At 40.2% G+C, this 22451-nt stretch overlaps 1 protein-coding gene across 3 annotated transcripts in view; it reads left to right on the top strand.

Moving 5' to 3' along the window:
* Positions 1–7006: 7006 nt before the first annotated feature.
* The window catches only part of LRCH2 (leucine rich repeats and calponin homology domain containing 2), a 102247-nt gene continuing 86802 nt past the window's right edge, over positions 7007–22451 (top strand). For all 3 annotated transcript variants that reach the window (XM_040468511.1, XM_040468512.1, XM_040468513.1), the window contains exon 1: positions 7007–7373. In XM_040468511.1, the coding sequence (XP_040324445.1) occupies positions 7022–7373 (352 nt within the window). In that variant the 5' untranslated portion in view covers positions 7007–7021. The remainder of the gene's footprint in view (positions 7374–22451) is intronic.

The following is a 22451-nucleotide window of genomic DNA, read 5'->3' on the forward strand; positions in this document are numbered from 1 at the left end:
CCTACTTATAGGTAGCATGATTGTTGCCTAGGTTTTCCTATTAGGAATTTGGATTTTGCTCAAAAAGGCCCTACTTCATCATTCTCTTTCACATAGTGCAAGAAGAAGAAGAAAATTATACAAGACAAGATTACCCAAAAGGCATATGGCATGTTTCCATGTTTATATATAAAGAGGAGACTTTCCAATGTAATACTAAAGAAGACTAAAAAAAAAAAAAAATCTTCCTCAACCTTATGTTTTCTAATTACAGTTTTAATAATCTAGTGTGATGCTTTATATACTTTCTTTTGGCCAAGCTAAAGTAGCAAAATTCTGTGCTCTATGCTCTGTAACTTTTACATGCTCCTCTAATAAGAAAGCTCTTCAGGATGTTTAACAGACTTGTGTCGCTTACACAAAACAAAATAAAACAAAACAAGCAAATATATATATATATATGTATACACAAAAAATATATATACAAAAAAATATATATATATTGGCTTTTTATTTTATTTTTTTTATTTTTATTTTTTTCAACGTTTATTTATTTTTGGGACAGAGAGAGACAGAGCATGAACGGGGGAGGAGCAGAGAGAGAGGGAGACACAGAATCGGAAACAGGCTCCAGGCTCCGAGCCATCAGCCCAGAGCCTGATGCGGGGCTCGAACTCGTGGACCGCGAGATCGTGACCTGGCTGAAGTCGGACGCTTAACCGACTGCGCCACCCAGGCGCCCCTTGGCTTTTTATTTTTATTTATTTTTTAATTTTTTTGTAATCTATATATTTTTTAAAATAATGTATTGTCAAATTGGCTTTCATAAAACACCCAGTGCTCATCCCATCAAGTGCCCTCCTCAATGCCCATCGCCCATTTTCCCCTCTCCACCCCCACCCCGCATCCACCTTCAGTTTGTTCTCTGTATTTAAGAGTCTCTTGTGGTTTGCCTCCCTCCCTCTCTGTTTGTGTTGGTTTTTTATTTTTGAGTAAACTCTACCCCCAGTGTGGGGTTCGAACTCACAATTCCAAGATCAAGATCAAGAGTCACATGCTCTATTCACTGAGCTGCATTTTAAGGTATATTTTTGAGAAGGATTTAGAACAGATATTTAAACTTTTTTTTTTTTTTTTTTTTTTTTTAAGAGGGAGAGAACGCGAGAGGCACCTGGGTGGCTCAGTCGGTTAAGTGTCTGGCTTTTGGTTTCAGCTCAGGTCATGAACTCAGTTTTGTGGGTTTGAGTCCCACATCCGGCTCTGTGCTGGCTTTGTGGAGCCTGCTTGGGATTCTTCCTCTCTCTCTGCCTCTCCCCTGCTCAGGCTCTCTCTGTCTCTCTCAAAATAAATAAATAAACTTAAAAAAAAAAATAAGAGAGAATGAGTGGGTGGGGGAGAGGAGCAGAGGGAGAGAGAAAGACTCTGAACCAGGCTCCATGCTTAGCACAGAAGTCGATGTGGGGCTCGATCTCACGACCCTGGGATCATGACTTGAGCTGAAATCAAGAGTTGGGACACCCAGGCACCCCTGGGACAGATATTTAAATGGATTTCATGATATCAGGTTAACATACTAGAAACCTAGAGGTCAAAATCTGGAATTGCATTAGAGACATTAAACAGGAATTGGAATCAGGTTAAGGGATCATAGTGGTGACACAAAAGTTAGGAGAGGCAGAAATTTGGAGTGAGTTAACAAGGATATAACTTCAACAGCAGCACAGAGGAAAATGTCTGTTAGTGCTGGTGGCACAATAATACAGAAGAATTTAAGAATTGCCATGCTGGTAATTCATGGTTCACTCAATTCAGTGTTCTATTGGCAAAGTGAACCTAGAAAAAAGATAATAATAACCTTTATAATATGGTAGGTGTTTTATGTAATTTTCTCATGTAATCCTCACTACAATCCTATGAAACAGCTAATAATGTTATGATTTCTGGTCCTTAGATGAGGAGTCTGAAGCTTGAGAGGTAAGACTTGTCTATCTCATACCTTGTAAGTGTCATAGCAGGGATTCTGACCACGACAGAATAAAATAGTGCTTGTTGATGTTGACACTGAAGATTAGGTATGCAATAGCTTCTTTTAAGTAATAATGATCACTGATACATTTGTCAAAATCTCTTTTGAGTTAATAAATATTAACTTTGGGATTAGAGAGTTTGTCAAGATCGGTTAAAGCAGTGCAAAGGGTTAGCTGCAAGGGTAGAAGCAGGGACAGAGAGGCAAAGGAGGATCAAGGATGTTGTAAATAGTGTGCTATAGGGGCGCCTGGGTGGCGCAGTTGGTTAAGCGTCCGACTTCAGCCAGGTCACGATCTCGCGCTCCGTGAGTTCGAGCCCCGCGTCGGGCTCTGGGCTGATGGCTCGGAGCCTGGAGCCTGTTTCCGATTCTGTGTCTCCCTCTCTCTCTGACCCTCCCCCGTTCATGCTCTGTCTTTCTCTGTCCCAAAAATAAATAAGCGTTGAAAAAAAAAATTAAAAAAAAATAGTGTGCTATAAATTATGCTGAAATAAGTTAACGTATAGTCTTCTGAAAGTCCCATACCAGAACAGGGATTTTGGAAGGGACTAAAGATCAAGTTACTATAGAGAGGCGGACCAAGTGAGTTTCCCCTTTCCCCATGTCGCCAATCATTTTAAGTGCACTTCTCAGGGCTTTCTCTAATTCAAGAGTTGTGCTGAGATTGGAGTGAGTACAGAGTATATTAATGGCTTTTCCAGGGGTGCCTGGCTGGCTCAGTCAGTAGAGCATGTGACCCTTGATCTTGGGGCTATAAGTTTGAGCCCCGTGTTGGGTGTAGAGATTACTTAAAAGTAAAAATCTTAAAAAATATATCTTTGTTGATTTAAAAAATAGGTTGTTTTTAAAAAAAAACTTTTTTAAACGTTTATTTATTTTTGAGAGAGAGAGACAGAGTGTGAGCGGGGGAGGGCCAGCAAAAGGGAGACACAGAATCCGAAGCAGGCTCCAGGCTCTGAGCTCTCAGCACAGAGCCCAACGTGGGTCTCGAACCAGGAACAGTGAGAACATGACCTGAACTAAAGCCGGACGCCTAACCGACTGAGCCACCCAGGCACCCCAAAAATAGGTTTTTTTAGGGCTTCTGATATATATTTTGATGATACCCACCATTTCTTATTTTCCCTGAATTTGTTTATTTATTTATTTTAAGTAAGCCTTATGCCCCAGGCAGGCTTGAATTCACAACCCCAAGATCAAGAGTCACATTCTCTCCCAATAGAGCCAGCTAGCCCCCTGCACCCCCTTCCTCCGAAATTAGCATGTAATTGACCTGATGTTTTCAGGGAACAAACTGCAGAGACTCACAGGGCTTTTTCTTGGCTTCTGATCAAGATTAAAAAAAAATTCATACTATAGTTTGGTCCATTTAATCCCCAGGTTCGTTGACTTGCTCTAGATCCTGAGATAAAACATATCTCACTTTTGATTCATTTACAGACTGGTTAAGAACATCCTGTAGTCTATCGCAATAATCTTGTTCTCTAATAGAAGAATTTGGAGTTTTGGACTGTGCCTTTCCTCCTCCATATTGTTTGGAGATGTTGAGTAACTACCAATTTGTTTGGAATAGCAGTGACTCTAAACGGGCCTGGAATTTCAGAAGGTCCCTTTAGACTTCTCTTGAATACAATCACATTTGTCATTTGCCAGTGCTTTATTTGATAGAGGCTTCATATTTTGTTCAAAATCCCTTGTTTTCCTTCTGTAATCTTTGATATGTGTCATCTAGTCCTGGTGATTTATCAACATTTATTTTCTTTTTTTTTTTTTTAAGTTTATTTATTTATTTTGAGAGAGACAGAGCTCAAGCTGGGAAGGGGCAGAGAGAGAGAGACAGAGAGAGACAGAGAAAGAGAGAGAATCCCAAGCAGACTCTGCAGTCGGTGCGGAGCCGGATGTGGGGCTCGAACTCAGGAATCCCTGAGGACCACAACCTGAGCAGAAATCAAGGGTCAGACACTAACTGACTGAGCCGCCCACGTGTCCCTATCAACACTTGTTTTCTAAGTTTGGCTTGGATAATGCTGACTATTGACTGCAATTTAACCAATGGCTAACATGTCCATATCAGAAATAACACTGAAGTGGTAATCATTGTAAAATATTCTCTAGCGTAGACCGATACAAAAAAAAAAAAAAAAAAAAAGAATCATGCAACATGTCAAGTATCTCTTTGCCCAAAATTATCAACAAATTAACTGATTTCTCCCTTGGGACCTGTATTTGTATATTCCTTGTTATTTAGTTTTCTTTTTTGAGAGGGGCAAGGATATAATAAAGAGATTAACAGTTATTGAGTACCTAATGCTATACTATTACTTGCAGAGAAGAGTTGCTGGAAAAGCGTAATAGCTCATAAGTAACCTTATTTATTCCTAGAACAATCCTTTGTAAAGCACAGACTGTTTTATCTCATCCATAAAATGGAAGAATAATAGGGCTTATTTTACAGGATCGTTATGAGGGCTGAATGGCTTTGTATATGTAAAGGAATGAGACCAGTTCCTGGTAAATAGTAAGCACTACTTTAAATTTTCTTCTCCTTGTTCTTCTTCTTGTCATTTTTTAGTGTCATTTTGCGGAAACTGAAGTACAGAGATTTTAAGTCACTTTTCTGAGTATTCCAGAGGCAGCTAAGTGGTTGGAACGAATTTCTAAATTTCATATTCTTTCCTCTAAACCTTCTCTCTCCTGTTAAATTAATGAAACAAGGAGGCCATCAGACTGAGGTGGCTCTAGTGTTCAGGCGACTTACTTAAGCAAACCAGAATTTAAGCCTATAAATGCCTCAAGGTTGTGAAATCAAAATGCTAAGGACAACCAATCACAAACAGCCAAGGAAGTTTTAAGTCATAGCCAATCAGATAATTTCTCTTCTCTGCTTCTGCATTTTTACTACTTGTCTTTCCCCTGGCTCCTGTTGGCCGAGCTACTTCTGGTTTGGTACTCTGCCTAATTTAAGTCGATGAGTGCTCAGATCAACTCTAAACATTTTAAAGTATGCCTCAGTTTACCTTTTAACACTCCTTATGGCCTTGATATTTGTGTGAAAGAGCTCTGGAATGTGTTATTTTGTCCGATTGTCTTGTATATCTAGCCAACTTTGCAGGCTTCCTGCTTTTTGTACTTAGACTCTCTTTTAATTCTTTGAAAGATAGTTCTTTTTTAAGAATTAGTTTTTATTTATTTTTGAGAGAGAGAGAGAGAGAGAGAGAGAGAGAGAGAGAAAATGAGCGAGCACGAGTGGGGGAGGGGCAGAGAGCGAGGGAGACACAGAATCCAAAGTAGGCTCCAGGCTCTGAGCTGTCAGCATAGAGCCTGATGCAGATCTCGAGCCCATGAACCGTGAGATCATGACTTGAGCCGAAGTCAGATGCTTAAGTGACTGAACCACCCAGGCGCCCCAAAAGATTATTTTACTTCTAAATTTGGTTGTACATGGCCATTTTCACTTGATGGGTATCCTGATCCTGAAGACCTATTTTTCCTGGAGTCCAATACATTGTTTTAAATAATGTCAAAATTCTTATTGGCTAATTATTAAAAGAGTTCCTTTCCTAATCTTTTCTCTGACTAATGACTTTAGTTTCTCCTCCTGCCCTTCTTGATTCTGGAAGTTCTCAATTAATACTTGATTTGAATTGTGATATAAAGATGAGATATAAGGTACAGCATCCCTTTCGGACACCAGTGGGTTTAAATAATTTGATTTCACTTGCTAATTCATCGTAGGGTCTGATTCTCAGTTCTCTTCCTTCTGTGGGTCATGCATATGGCAAATGTAATTTCTGACAACATAATTTTAATTAGCCTGTATGGCCACAAAGCAATTTAGACAAGTTGTTAATTTCTCCTGCATTTTTCCCCAAAGTAGAGCCAATGGCAGATAAACTTTTGTGGAGATAGCTCTAAGAAAATGAGATTGTTAGCAGATTGCTCAAATTGAAATGCATGTAAAAGAGATGCATTGGATATTCAAATTAATGATAACCGAATATGTCCAAACATTCTGATAGGTTTTTTGTTTTTTTTTGGTAACTTTACTGACTCTTCATGAAAAAGACTTGAATACTCTGAGTGCAGGTAGAGAGGTTAACAGTGGCCTGAATGATTGGGTTCAGGTTCTAAGAATGACCTCCTAAAATCCAAGATTGATTAGCTTGTTATCTTCAGTGTTAAACCTACAGAATTCCACCTAAAACCAAAACCTTCATTCCAAAAGTAAACTTTAAGGTTGTTTAACGATCAAAGAGTTTTCCATCAGCCATACTGACATGATGAGAAGAAACCTGAGATATTTTGGAGATCTTGGCACAACTTCAAAGAGTGATAGAACAGCATGCAGAGAACTTTTCCAAGTTTTGGAAGGCAGCAGTTTGGCTGGGACCCACACATACTTGAAAACATTTAAAAAGTCGTTTCCTATTTTGGAAGTCTAAATTATTTGGCAAAATTCATATCTGCTTAAAACTCAATTCTGCACCAGTTTTCCTCCCCAAATGCCCCTCCGCCGTTTCTCTCCGTGTCAACACTGGTAAACAATTCCTGAGGCATGTGCGGTAAGCGTTCCAGTAAGGTGGCTGATAGCCCTTCTGAATGCTGTTTCAATGTATTCTGAAACGAATCCCTTTCACCCCTATCTGATATATTTGCCTTTGTTTTGCAGAGGGAGAAAGGTGAAGCAATTTCCAGATTTGGAGACCCACTGCTAACTGACCTGTGTTTAACCTGGTGTCGCTTCGCAAGATTTTGGTACCCAAAGCAGCGGAACCGAGACTTAGCATCCTTCCTCTGAGCACACATTTCTTAAAGCAAGCGTTCTGCACGTTTGAACACCGTCTCTTCTCTACCCAACACCTCCTCCCAGCCCGCCCCCTGGTTCCTTCCCACCCCCACCCCCGCCCCCCCCCCCCAGCCGCCACCCCCCCCAGCCTGCGCATGCGTCCTAAGAATCCCCTACACTCGCGGCACAAGCTGAGAGTATTGTCGGGGGCTATTCTCTCTCCCAGGAACATGGCGGCGAGTCAGGGAGGTGGTGTTAACAGTGGGGGCGGCGGTTGTGGTGGAGGTGGAAGTAGCGGTGGCGGTGGCGCAGCCGGAGGGGGAGGTGGCGGAGCCGGAGGGGGAGGCGGCGGCGGCGGCGGCGGGACCCTGGTGGTGCCCATCCCGGTACCGACTCTTTTCGGTCAGCCGTTCCCCAACGGGCCGCAGTGGAACCCGGGGAGCCTGCAGCCTCAGCACACGGTGAGGAGCCTGGACCGGGCCCTGGAGGAGGCGGGCAACTCCGGCATCCTGAGCCTCAGCGGTAGGAAACTCCGAGACTTCCCCGGCAGCGGCTACGACCTGACGGACACCACCCAAGCAGGTGACAGGACGGGGTGGGGGGCGGGGAGGGGAAGCTGGGCTCGGATGGAGGAGGTGGGGGGAGTAGGTGGCTGCGTGGCTGCGTTGTTGGACTCTGCTGGTCTGGGCGGGTTCGCGGGGGCGGCGAGACTGACAAAGTCGGAGCAGCCTGTTCTCCTGAATGTGAGGGGGAGAGGAGGGAATGGTGGCGGGTGTGTGTGTGTGTGTGTGCGTGCGTGCGCGCGCGCGCGCGCGCGCGTGCGTCTGTGCTGATTGAAGGATGTATGGAAACCGGGCGGGATGTGAGGGGTGAAAGAGCATTATTGTTAAAGCGACTTTGTCCAGTAAGGAGTAGGGAGGGAGGTATTGACACCTTCCTTAATGCACTTCTTCCAACTCTCCTGGATGTTCCCATCTTTCCCCGGACGGGTTAAAAAAAAAAAAAAAAAAAAAGACAATACATAAAATCACAATTGCTACATATTCTTTAAAGGCATACGTGCCTGTAAGAATGGCATATTCCTTTTCGTAGTGCAGCGACAGCAGCACTGCCACGGTTTTCTTGTGTTCTTATTTTGTGTGTGTATGTGTGTGAATCATCCGAGAATATTCTTGCCTTCTTGTCACGTATGCCTGTAAAGACTGAGATTTTTCATTTTCCTGGTGTTGAGAAGGTAGTGGTGGTTAAATTAGTATTTGCTGCAGTGGCAAATGAAATCATCAATCACTAACGTGTCTGGTTACTAGGGGAAAGGATCCTTCTTTTGAGTTATGTTAAGAGTCCTAATTTTTATAGCAGCAATAGCCAAAACATTGAAGGGCATTTTTGAGAGACAGAATGAACTCTGTTCTTCAGGGAGTTGTGGGCTAATGGCTTATCATTTTGGTTGAGAAATTGGCTATTGTAATGTTCTTCGTACCCTCTCTGGTACTCTTTGTTGTGGATGGCATTTTTTGTTATGAACATACTCTTTCCCCTCTGTCTTATTAATCAGCGCTGATTGTTTTAAATGTGTTTTGGTTTCATGAAGGGTTTTTTGCTTTTCATAATCTTTACATTTGTTAGCTATTTTTATTTGCTTTGCTGAAAGAGATCATGGATAAAATTATTTGAATAGATGTAGTAATTTTGAAACAGTACAGCAAGTAAATTCGCCCATAATGAGAAGTAATAAAAGGCCGCTTATTTTCGGAGTAACACTATTTCAGTGTGTTCAGTTTCTGGATATTAAATTTAGATATGTGTTTGGAGGAGGGTGCAGAGAGGAGGAAAACCTAAAATTGAAGCCTTCCGCCCAGTGTTCTCTTAGGAATTACCCTAAGAACTATGAATGCATAATCGATCGCTGATTCTGTATTTTGGAAAGCATGTTTGAGTATTTACTCCTTCACTCTGAACACATTTCATAAACAATATGTTCACATATTTATGAATATATTGGCAAAATATTATAGTACTTGGTATGTTCTTCAAAGGCTTCGAGAAAAATGGTTTCAGACTGCATCATTATAAGGCTACCCTGTTTTGCTTATTGTGCTTTATAGCCTGTAAAGGATCTGTCTGTAGGACAAAGTTGGAGCATCCTGGCTTGGCGTTCAGGGCTTTCACTGTCTGCTCCAGTTTATTGTTGCAACCTTATTACCCCAAACACTCCTACATAGAACCCTCTGTTCCGACCAAGTCAACTCCCTGTTCCTCAAATGTATTTAATGAATTTTCTGCCTCATGTTTGTTGAAGGTCACCCACATGCTTGGGATTTCTTCCTTTACTCCACCTATTTAGTTTTGTTCAAGCCCCAGCTTTTCCAAGAAGCTGTCTGTGACTCCCTGAGTCCATAGCAGTCTCCCTGTTTTTGAGTCTTTATGGTACTTACTATCTTTACCACATAGTTGTTAGTGCTGGCCTTAGTTTCTTTTTATGTTTGTATCATGTGGTGCCTGAGAAGATGGGGAGCTACTTAAAGGCAGGGGATAGGTCATTTCCTTGTTTCGTCTTCTCTTTATATATTGCTTATATTGTACTTGATAATATTTTTCATACGCATCAGTATCATCTTGTGTGCTTATAATCTTTAGCTTTTAAGCCTTCAGTTGGTTTTCTTGAGGCGAGCTTTTAACACAAAGCAGAACCGTATTTGTCGTTGGCAAGCATTCATTTGTCATAAACTTCATTGGTGTCTACTGTAAGACAGGGTTTGAGATAATTCCACCTCACTGTACTTTTTTTTTTTTTCAGTCGAATGCGTGTTCCTTGTGGGAACCCTTCCAGATTTAAATGAGAAATTTGTGAGTGACTCATTTCCATTCATTTTTGACAAAATTCAGTCATGAACTATTTAGGGGCAATATTTTTGTATGTTAGGGGACTACTATTCATTATGTATAAATGAAGGTGGGTACACTGAAACTGAAGAAGAATAGAGCACATTTGAGATGATACATACACACATACACACGCTCATACATACACATATGTATGCATAAAGCATCCTCCGTTTGATGAAAACAGTTCTGTTTGTTGGTATTGTGACACTTAAAATGACTCTCAGTGGGATAATGTCTCAGAACCAAACTCATTAGTTAGGCAAGCATATCATGGTTTATTGGATTGGGAGGAGACTGGAGGAAGGGAAAATAGGTAGGAAGGTATTCTGTTAATCTAGGTGTGAGGTGGTGAGAATCTGGGGGTAAAACTAAGTTGGATAAGAAGGGAAAAGTGATAAATTTCAAAGGAAGCAGGGAAGGCTTTTTGTATCATTTTGCTGTTTCTCACGTATACATCCACAAGACAAGATAGACCTGTGGTTCTTCACCTGGGCTGCACGTTAAAATCGCAAGGGAGTGTTTTTTAAAAACCCTGGGCCCCACCCCAGACCAATTAAATCAGAATCTCAGGGGCCAAGAGGCTCGTTTTTTGTTTTGTGTTTAAAGTCTTCCCAGATGATCCTAAAGTGTAGTCAGGGCCGAGAAAGTCTAAAATAGCTCATTTTTAAGGTACTCAAGAAATACTGTTTAAGTGAATGAGAACATGGATAAGAATGTAGTGACTAAACCGAAGTCACTTGTCAAGAGGGTCAAAATCAAAATTAGGAGCTATGTATTCAAGATCTAGTTCAGTATTCTTTTCATTTTATTTTATTAGTTTTTAAATACCTAGGAATAAACTTTTCTTAATGTTTATTTATTTACTTGGGGGGGCAGAGAGTGCGAGGGAATGGGTGGGGGAGGGGCAGAGAGAGAAAGAGAGAGAGAGAGAGAGAGAGAGCGAGAATCTGAAACAGGCTCCATCCCTGCTGTCAGCGCCGAGCTGCCTCAGGGCTTGATCTCACCTTGAGATCAGGACCAGAGCCGAAATCCTGAGCCGAAATCAAGAGTCTGATGCTTCTATATGATTGAGCCACCCAGGCGCCCCTCAGTATTATTTTTATTAGACTTGGTGAAGCAGAGACACATTTTTTTCCCATTATATCATGCCTCTAATGAGTAGAAACTTACAAGAAGCTATAGTTTCTTCAGTTTATATTTGCACTGGTTTATATTTAATACTGTTCAATAACTTTGCGTTAAGAAAATAGTGCCCCCAAAACACGTAGTGGCAAAATCTTGTTTTCTCTATTAATAGTCTTGCTGTGAGGGAAGATGGATAGTTGGTAGCTATTGACCAAGTTTGTTTTTTTTTTTTTTTCCAAAGTTTTATTTTTTTTTGGGACAGAGAGAGACAGAGAATAAACGGGGGGGGCAGAGAGAGAGGGAGACACAGAATCGGAAACAGGCTCCAGGCTCCGAGCCGTCAGCCCAGAGCCCGACGCGGGGCTCGAACTCACGGAGCGCGAGATCGTGACCTGGCTGAAGTCGGACGCTTAACCGACTGCGCCACCCAGGCGCCCCAGACCAAGTTTGTTTTTGGTGTTTCATTATCTTTTTGCATTTCTGGTGTGTGTTCTTCACCTGGCCCTGCCCGCCTGCTCTTCTTGTTTCTTTTCCCCTCTTTAGCTCACTCCCCTTCTTCTGCTCTGATGTAGCCCAAAGCTAACTAATTATGCAGCCTTTTCAGGAGATGAATATTTAAAAGGGAGAGTTTGCTAATTTACTTGAATCTTCAATTGGTGGTTTGTGCTCCTGACCTTTTTGAATATGTCTGCCTTTGAGATTCGTCTTGGTTAAAGTCATGTAAAGACAGAAAAACAGGGATGAGAAAGCTGGTAATCCATTTTCAGGAAAGTAGCTGACTCTTGTTGTAGTGTCTTGTCTTCCACGGTCTATAGGTAGACTTGGCGAGGCAAAGGGAAATTACCTAGAACTTTTTCGTCTCTGTGGATACTGTGATAATTTGTTGACCTTAAGAGAGCTTGAAAATTATTTAATAGCCACCCAAACAAATCTTGAAGCTTTTCATCTTTGACTTTGTCACCAATGCTACAAATAAGTCTCAGCCTACTTGTAGCTGCTCCCTCTGCTTCTTCCTACCCCTTTAGGTCCATAAACAATAGGTCTGTGAAACAGAGTTAGGAATTCTTACACGCATCAGATCGTGCTGTGTCCTGGTTAATCACATGTTTTCCTGTAAACCTGGAGTCAGCTGTACTATTTCCTACATGTGCTGGTTCACCCCTTCAACTGCGGGGCATATGGTGCATTGTATCAGGTTGTACAATGGAGCCAGATAAACTTTGCAGCATCTGATTGTAGGTGAAGGTCCTCTCAGTGCATCCAGTGGAATGGACCTGTGATTGTGATTTTGTGGACTGATTCAGGTATCTACTTTGCTTTGTGTAATAAGCGTCTTCCTGGAAAATTGGACGTGAAGCGCATTTTTGACAGTTAACTCATCGTTTACTTGCTCTAGATTGAATTTCAGTTGCTGGACCTTGCAGCGATTTATTTTATTCAGTGATGAATTCTTCTACAGCATAAATAGGTGCCCCTAATTGCTCTCTTTTGTAAGTTCACATTTTAAAATAAAATGTCATCTTAAATTGGAGGGTATGTTCATCATTAAAATATTACCATTTATATAGTTCTTTATAAATTTCTAAGCGCTTTCATGTACATTATACTATTGTATCCTAATAATAACCCTGTGAGCTCGGCAGAGTATACATAGCAATTACTCCTTGTTGTTGTGAGAGGTTAAGTGATTTGCCCAAAGCGAAATGGCCAGCGTATGACAAAGTGTGGGTCAGAGCCTAGGTTTTCCGCCGGTAGCACTCACCATTACAGTGTTATTTCCATTGTGACACATTCTGCCTTTATAATAAAACTCTCGTTCAACTAAACACTATACTAATAGAGTATTTATTCTGGAGAATGCTTACCTAACTTCATAGGTTATATAATTTTCGCTCGTGGCGCAGTGTGTTTTGTTCTGTGTCGCGTGATAGTTGCATAGCTTGTCGCCATGCTTCTATTTCTGACGGTTTTAGAAGAGATTCATTAAGAAAGCCTTTATTGAATTCCAACTTTGGAAACATGACTAGCCAGTACAAAAGAAAAAGACATGGTTCTTGTCCTTGAAGGGTTTGTAACATAGTAGTTGAATGTGTACAGGAATATGTGTGACAATTATAAAAGAATAGGTGTGCCTGGCTGGCTTAGCTGGAGCTCCATGTTAGGTGTAGAGATTACTAAAAAATAAATAAATAAATAAATAAATAAATAAATAAATAAACAAACTTAAAAAAGAAACTTACTAAAATATTCATAAAAAAGAAAATAATTATATGAGAATATTCGAAATTGTATGCTTTTATAAAATCTGCAAATGAGTGATGTGAAACTGTGTCATAAGGCTTCCTTTTAGTGGGTGTGAAGTTAGTTTGAGAAAGCTTCCTTTAAAGTTAGATGTATGCTGAATCTTGAGATCAACAATCAGCATGGGATCAAGTCATGGTTAGGTAGGAGGGGCAGTTGCAGAATTTCAGGGGAAAAACTGTTATGAACACAGAGTTGAGAATAGACACCGCGTGTTAAGGGCAGATGTTAACCGAAGGTTTACTCTGTATCTTCGCAAACATACTAAGAGGCTGAGAGGAGGAAACTGGTGGAGAGTTCGGTGTTAAAATGCAAGAGGAGGAGGAGAGAGGACCTTTATTTGAGGGCTAGGGAAGCAAGAACAGGGTGGGGAGCTGTTAGCCATGGATGGGAGAAGTAGCCTGACTAAGGTGCAAGTGAAGTTAGATGTCTGGGGACGCTAATGTCTTAACTTTTAATCGTAAAGAACTGAGGCAGTGTCATCAGGGAAAAGGTTGATGAGCGTAGGAAAAGGTATTCAGTAGAGCATAGTGCTTTAAGGAATCAATTTGGAAAAGAAGCCACAGTTTAGAATTAGGACTGTGTGGTAAGCAGCTAAATTAGTAGCTTTTGGAAAATATGAGCTTATCATATTTTATGAAAAAATATATATACTCTGTGGCAGGTAAAAGAACAGAAGTGGTTGATCGGGATATTTTGGAATTGGATTTATAGGGACACTTTGCTTAAAGTTTAAAATTTAATACTTGGATTTATATTATCTGTAATACAAACCCTGAAGCATTTATTTGTCATCAAAGCATAAAGTGGGACAAGATCCAGAAGCATACGGACAAAATAAAAGATGATGCTAGGAATACTTTTCACAAATAAAATATATTTCACCAATGGAAATAATTGAAGACTTGCAGCTTATTGATTCCCTGGTACGTAGTATTTGTTTAATTTCCAAGGCACTGTGAAACTGTGCAGAAGGGCATATCATTCTCCTAGACCATCCCAACAGCTCACTCTAAGGGATGCTTAAACTGTGTTGTACCCACCCTTTATTCTACAAAGTTTTTATTTTTTTAATTTTAATTTTAATTTTTTTGATGTTTTATTTATTTTTGAGAGAGACAGAGACAGAACGCGAGTGAGTTGGGGCAGAGAGAGAGGGAGGCACAGAATCCGAAGCAGGCCGCAGGCTCTGAGCTGTCAGCACAGAGCCCGACGCGGGGCTCAAACTCACGAGCTGTGAGATCACGACCTGAGCCGAAGTCGGACGCTCAACCGACCGAGCCACCCAGGCGCCCCCAAAGTTTTTCATCACGACCTAGAAGGGAAATCTTTTAGTTCTCTCTGTTTTGTTACACTCTGGTATATTTGGGTACTTCTTGAATGATTTTAATACTCTGGAAAGTTTCAGAAAGTTTTGTCTGCTTCCCTTTATAGAAGGGAACACCTTACATTCCAGGGAACCATTTAATATAATAAAAGCTGTACCAGTCAGTTTTATTTTATTTTTTAAAAATGTTTATTTATTTATTTTGAGAGAGAAATAGAGGGATTATGAGCAGGGGAGGGGCAGAGAAGGAGAGAGAGAGAGAGAGAGACAGAGACAGAGAGAGAGTGTATCCCAGGGAGGCTCTGTGCTGTCAGTGCAGAGCTGGACACAGGGCTCGAACTCACGAACTGTGAGATCATGACCTGAGCTGAGATCAAGAGCCGGACGCTTTAACTGACTGAGCCACTCAGATGCCCCTGTACAAGACAGTTTTATAATTGTAATTTAAGTTTATGTTTAGTCTCACTTAAAAACTAGTGCACTCAAGTCTTCTAAAGGTCGAGTTTTAAATTTTAATCTTTACATTTCTCCTGTTCCAAATAAATTGTAAGTTGGTAGCATTCCACTTACAGAATATCAGTGTCCTGTAATGAATGGGTAAACAATGGCTGTTTTCTAATGTATTTTTTGATAGGAAAAATTTTAAAAGTTGTTTTTTTCCAAGTAAGGATGTAAATCTAATTTTATGTACTCCTGTATGATTTTTGACAGAGTTTTTTGTCACTTTATCTTTAAATTGATCACTTCAGTCTTTTTCAGTAGAATTTTATGCATAATATTAGGGATTCAAGATGACAAAAGACAGAAATAAAATAACTGCAGCATAAACTTTTATTTGAACTCTATGGAGACTAACCAGTTCTAGAACATTTGGGAATTTGGATTGCATTCAGAAATCACTTCATTAGATGGTTATGCCCCAAAGAGGCTCTAGAATGCACAGCCTAGAATTCTTCCTTTCTCTTTTTTTTTTTAATCTTTGTTTTTGAGAGACAGAGAGAGACAGAGCATGAGCGGGGGAGGGGCAGAGGGAGAGGGAGACACAGAATCCGAAGCAGGCTCCAGGCACAGAGCCCGACATGGGGCTCGAATTCACGAAACGTGAGATCATGACCTGAGCCGAAGTCGGACACTTAACCGACTGAGCCATCCAGGCACCCCTAGAATTCTTCCTCTCTTAAAAAAGTAATTACAATATGTAAATCCTTAATACTTTGAGCTATTTGGTTGGGGATGTCTGTGTTAGTGGGAAATCAGTTGCTTTTAGGGGTACCTGCCTGGCTCACTCACAAGAGTATGTGACTTTTCATTTTGGGGTTGGAGTTCGATCCCCATGTTTGGTGTAGTTAAATAAATAAAATAAATAAATAAAAACTTAAAAAGAAATCAATTACTTTTTTTTTTTAAATTTTTTTTTTCAACGTTTATTTATTTTTGGGACAGAGAGAGACAGAGCATGAACGGGGGAGGGGCAGAGAGAGAGGGAGACACAGAATCGGAAACAGGCTCCAGGCTCCGAGCCATCAGCCCAGAGCCTGACGCGGGGCTCGAACTCACAGACTGCGAGATCGTGACCTGGCTGAAGTCGGACGCTTAACCGACTGCGCCACCCAGGCGCCCCGCAGAAATCAATTACTTTTAAAGATATTTATAAATTAAAAATAGTAAATTGGACATAGATAACTTTTTTTTTTAAGTTTATTTATTTATTTTGAGAGAGAGAGAGAGCTCAAGCCGGGGTGAGGCAGAGAGAGAGGGAGAGAGAGAGAATCTCAAGCAGGCTCTGTGCTGTCAGCGTAGAGCCTGATGCAGGACTTGAACTCACAAACTGTGAGATGACCTGAGCTGAAATCAAGAGCCAGATGCTCAATCAACTGAGCTACCCAGGCACCCTATGAACATAGATAACTTAACCTGCCTTAATATGTAAGAATGGATTTGTCACGGGGTACGTGGGTGGCTCAGTCAGTTAAGTGCAGACTTTGGCTCAGCTCATGATCTTGCGATTTGTGAGTTCGCGCCCCGCGTCGGGCTCTGTGCTTACGGCTTGGAGCCTCGAGCCTGCTTCCGATTCTGTGTCTCCCTCTCTCTCTTCCCATCCTCTGCTTGCACTCTGTATCTCTCTCTCAAAAATAAATAAACGTAAAAAAAAAATTGTTTTTTTTTATTAAAAAAATTTTTTTTAAGTTTATTTTTTGAGAAAGAGAGCACACAAGTGAGGGAGGGGGCAGAGAGAGGGAGAGAGGGAATTCAAAGCAGGCTGTCAGCACAGAGCCCAATGCGGGGCTCGAACCCAAACTGAGACATCATGACCTGAGCCAAAACCAAGAGTTGGACACCCAACCAACTGAGCCACCCAGGTGCCCCAAAGGAACATTTGTTTAAGAAAAAAAAGAATGGGGTTTTCATATGTATTTTACCTATATGGACAAGATTGTAAAGTTGCTGCCTTAAAGGAATTTATGATTTCATAGTGCTATGAAATAAATACTTATTTGTACTCACGTATCTATTGTATAGGCTAGATCAATTGTTCTCAACCAGGGAAGATTTGCCCTAGAGTATATTTAGTAATATCTGGAGATGTTTTGATTGCCACAACTTTGGAATGCTACTGACATCTAGTGGGTAGAGGCCTGGAATCCCCTAAGGATCCTGTAGTGCATAGAGAGGACTGCCACAGTGCAGGTTCAAAGAGGGAGAGGTGACATCTGATTGCATTGGTAGAACATCAGAGAGGGCTTTATAGAGGATATTGGAGGTAGGGGAAAGGATCAGATTCTATAGTTACTCATGAAGAGGGAAACTACATAAATATTGACATCTTAGAGTCTCTTCAAACTCAAAATATATTTAAAAAATCAGCTCCTGGGGTGCCTGTGTGGCTCAGTTGGTTAGGCCTCTGACTCTTGATTTCGGCTCAGGTCAGGATCTCATGGTTCGTGAGATCAAGCCCTGCTATTGGCACAGATCCCGCTTGGGATTCTCTCTCTCCCTCTTTTTCTGCCTCTGCCTCCCTCGTGTGCACGTTCTCTCTCCAAATAAATAAATAAACTTAAAAAAATAAGTTAAAAAACCAGCTCTTGCTATTGACCTTAGGCCCCCTGGTCACCCAGACCATAAACTTGGGAATGATTTTCGACTCTTCCCTTTCCCTTCTATATCTAGTTAGGAACTAAGGCCTGTTGGGCATAGCCCTTTGAATAGCTTTCAGATCTCTTTCCTTCCTATCTATTTTCGCTGCTATTGTTATTCAGGTCCTCCTCCCCTCACCTTTAACTGGACTTATCAGCAGTTTTCCTGAATGATCTCTCTCTGCCTCCTATATGCTTCAAATCCAATTCTTCACACTGTAGCCGCAGCACTCTTTCTAATATGCAGATCTGATTGTCACTCGTAGCTGCTAACGCACCTTGGGGCCAGTAAGCTTATTCCTTGCTTATTCCTTGTCTTGAATATTTAAAAAAACGTTTAAAAAAGCTAACGCATACACTATGCTCTATATGACTGGTAATTTTTGTATTACTTAATATTTATCTTTCATTGTGTGACTATACTCTATTCACTTTCTCTCTGATGGCCATTTGGGTTGTTGCCACGTTTTTGCTCTTGTGAACAGTGCTGCCGTAAGTATTATTATGTCTCCCGTGGTGCACGTGCAAGAATTTCTCTTGCGTATACACTTGGTAGTGGAATTTCGGGGTTATGTGGCACGCCAGCGTTTGACTTGAGAGACTGCCAGATTGGTGTAAAATTTACCTTTCTTTTGGGGCTCCTGGGTTGCTCAGTTGGTTGAGCATCCAGACCCATGATTCAGCTCAGGTCATGATGCCAGGGTCCTGGGATCGAGCACTGTGTCGGTCTCCACGCTGAACGAGGAACCTGCTTAGCATTCCCTATTCTCTCCCTCGCTCCCTCTGCCCCTCTCCCCTGTGCATGAGTTCTCTCTCTCTCTCTCTCTCTCTCTCTCTGAAATGAAAAAAAAAAATTACATTTCCTTCATCATGTATGAGAGAGCCTACGAATCCAGATCTCCAGCACATAGTATTGTCAGATCTACACATTTTGGCCAAATGAGTTTAAAATGGTGTTTCAGTGAAGTGTTTCTTGGCATACATTTTTCTGACCACGAGTGATGTTAACATACCTTCAAATGTCTTTTTGGCCATAGGTGTTTCCTGTACTGTGAAATAACTTTTTGTGTATTTTGCCCAATTTCTATTGGCTGTTTGTCCTTTTCTTATAGAATTCCATGAGTTAAAGTATTCCTTACACTACTCATTTGTCAACTTTGCATATTGTGAATATTTTCTCCTAGTTTATCACTTGTCTTTTTGCTACTTTTTTAAATTGGTTTTTAAAAATTTTTAAAGAACATTTGCTTATTTATTTATTTTGAGAGACAGAGAGAAACAGAACACAAGCTGGAGAGGGGCAGAGAGAGAGGCAGACACAGAATCCAAAGCAGGCTCCAGGCTCTGGGCTGTCGGCACAGAGCCCGACGCGGGGCTTCAACTCACGGACCGCGAGATCATGACCTGAGCTGAAGTCGGACGCTTAACCGACTGAGCCACCCAGGCGCCCCTCTTTTTGCTTTTTAAGAAGTCTTTTCATGAGCAAATGTTCAAAATTTTAATACAGTCAACTTTGTCCGTGCTGCTTTATAGTTATTGCTTTTTGCGTCTTGTTTTCAGAATGTGTGAAATATATTCATCTACCTTTTTTACTAAGAGTTTTAAAGGGTTGTTTTGGATAAACGTTTAAGTTCCTAATCATTATGGAATTGATTTTTATATAATAGAATGAGGTCCAGTTTCATATTTTAAGACACAGATCTTTTTTTCCAGATCTATCTCTGCTTACTCCTTTTCTTTTTAACATTTTCTTGAGTTATAAGTCACATAACAAAAATTCACCCATTTAAAGTATATAGATAGTATAGGGGCACCTGGATGGCTCAGTTGGTTGAGGGTCTCTTTTTTGTTTGTTTGTTTTTTAGTTTATTTATTCTTAGAGACAGAGAGAGAGAGAGAGAGAGAGAGAGAGAGAGAGAGAGAGAGAGAGCGCACAGCAGGGGCAAGAAGAGAGAGGGAGACACAGAATCTGAAGCAGGCTCCAGGCTCTGAGCTGTAGGGCTCAAACCCAGGAACCGTGAGATCATGACCTGAGCCGAAGTCTGACGCTTAACCAACTGAGCCACCCAGGCACCCTGAGCGTCCGACTCTTGATTTCAGCTCAGGTCATGATCCCAGGGTCATGGGGTTGAGCCCCGCATTGGGCTCTATGCTGAGCAAGGAGCCTGCTTAAGATTCTCTCTCTCCCTCTCCCTCCACCCCTCCACCACCCCTGCATGCACGTGTGTGTGCCTGCAAGCTCTCTTAAATTAAAAAAAAAAAAACAAAAAAAATTAAAGTGTATAGTTTATTGATTATTAGTTCTGCACCCATCACTACAGTGTAATTTTCGAATATTTCCATTGTGTTCCCCCAAAACCCCATAACTATAAGCAATCCCTCCCCATTACCCACTCATTCCCCTCATCCAGACTTAGTTAACCGCTAATCTCTTTTCTGACTCTATAGAATTAGCCCATTCTGGACATTTCATATAGATTGATTCATAAAGTATCTGGCCTTTTGTGACAGATTTATTTACCATAATGTTTTCAAAGTTCGTTTATGTTGTAGCATGTATCAGTACTTCATTCCTTTTTAAATCTGAATAATATTCCATTGTACATTTTATTTATCCATTCATCAGTTGATAGACAATTGGATTGTTTCCACTCTGGCTGTTTATTATAAATAATACTGCTGTGAACACTGATGTACAAGGTTTTGTGTAGATGTCTGTTGTCACTTTCTTGTGTATATAGGTAGGAGTGGAATTCCTGAATCCCGTGGTAATTCTATGTTTAACAATCTGAGGAAATGTTAAATTGTTTCCAAAGTGCTAGCACCACCATTTTACATCGTGAGGATTCTAATTTCTCCACCTCCTGGACAACACTTGTTATTACCTGTATTTTTGTTGACAGCCATCTTAGGGTGTGAAGTATAATCTCCTCATGGTTTTGATTTGCATTTCCCTAATAACTAATGATGTTAAGCATCTCATGTGTATATCTTCCTAATGGAAATATCTATTCAGACTTTTTGCCCGTTTTCTAATTGGGCTGTCTTATCTTTACTGAGTTATAAGAGTTTTTATTTTTTTAATTCCGTACATAAATCCCTTAACAGATATATGGTTTGCAAATATTTTTTTCCTATTCTGTGGGATCTCTACTTTGAAACACAAAATTTTGAAATTTTGACAAAGCACGTTTTATCTATTTTTAGTTATGTTACTTGTGCTTTTGGTGCCATACCTGAGAAACTATTGCCTAACCCAGGGTTATGAAGGTTTACCCTTATGTTTTTGTTTGAATTTCATAGCTTTAGCTTTTACATTTAGGTGTATTGTCCATTTTTAGTTTTTTGTGTATGGTGTGAGATCAGGGTCCACCTTTATCCTTTTACATGTGGATATTTGGTTGTCCTAGCACCATTTCTCGATAATAAATTTCTTTCCTCATCCACTTGTCACCTTTGTTGAAAATCAGTTGATTGTAAATGTAAATGTTTATTTCTGGACTCTCAATTCTACTCCATTGATCTTTATTTCTGTTATATATATATATATATATATTTCTGTCCTTATCCCAGTACCACGCTCTCTTGATTTCTGTAGCTGTGTAGTGAGCTGTGTCTGAAGTTTTATAACCAGGAGGTGTGAGTCTTCCAGCATTGTTCTTTTCCAAGATTGCTTTGGCCGTTCTGAGACCCTTGCCTTCTTGTATAAATTTTAGGATCAGCCTGTCCATTTCTTTAGAAAATGCAAGTTGGGATTTTGATAGGAATTGCGTTGAATTTCTAGATCACTTTGGGGGAGTTTTACTGTCTTAATATTAGATTGTCCAACCTGTGAATATTCATGTCTGTAAAAAATTAAAAAAAATTTTTTTCCTAAAACGTTCATTTATTTTTGAGAGAAAGACACACGGCATGAGTAGGGGAGGGGCCGAGAGAGAGGGAGACACAGAATCCCAAGTGAGCTCCAGGCTCTGAGCTGTCAGTACAGCTTGAACTCACAAACCACAAGATATGACCTGAGCTGAATTCAGACCCTTAACCGACCGAGCCACCCGGGTGTCTCAAATGTTCATGTCTTTTGACTTATTTATACTTTTCATTTCTTTCAACATTTTATAATTTTCCTTAGTTTTTATTTTTTTTTTGATTTATCTGTAAATAGAATTTTTCTTTTTTAAAGTGTACTTGTCATAGAATATTAGATTAGTTTCAATTCTACAGTGTACTGATTTGACATTAATGAACATTACAAAATGATTACCATGATGTGTAGTTATCATCTGTCACCCTACAAAGTTATTACAATACTATTGACTATACTCCCTATGCCACACTTTACATTCCCGTGACTTACTTATTTCATAACTGGAAATTTGTTCCTCTTAATCCCCATCACCTATTCTGCCCATCACTCCTCCCACCACCAATTTGTTCCCTGTATTTGTGTTTGTTTTATTTGTTTTGTTTTTTAGATTCCAAATATAAGTGAAATCACAAGGTATTTATCTTTTTCTGCTGACTTATTTCACTTACCATAATACCATCTGGTTTCATCCAAATTGTTTCATATGGCAAGATTTTTTTTTATGGCTGAGTAAATATGGAAATTTTTTCTTAATTTTGTTGTGGGGATACTCATTGCTAGTGCATAGAAATATAATTGGTTTTTATATACTGACCTTTTATCTTGCAACCTTGCTGAACTAGTGTCTTCATTCTAATAGTTTTTTAATGGTTCAGTAGGTTTTTCTGTATACAAGATCATGTCATCTGCAAATAGAAATGTTTTACTTCTTTTTTTTTTTTTTTTTTTTTTTTTTTTATATGGATGGTTTTTTATTTTTTTTTAATTAATTTTCCAGGGGAGAAAATAAGGTAGTAAAATTT

The sequence above is a fragment of the Herpailurus yagouaroundi genome, unplaced genomic scaffold (assembly GCF_014898765.1).
Source record: "Herpailurus yagouaroundi ecotype Mexico unplaced genomic scaffold, PumYag 67700, whole genome shotgun sequence".
In the NCBI taxonomy this organism is placed as follows: Eukaryota; Metazoa; Chordata; class Mammalia; order Carnivora; family Felidae; genus Herpailurus; species Herpailurus yagouaroundi.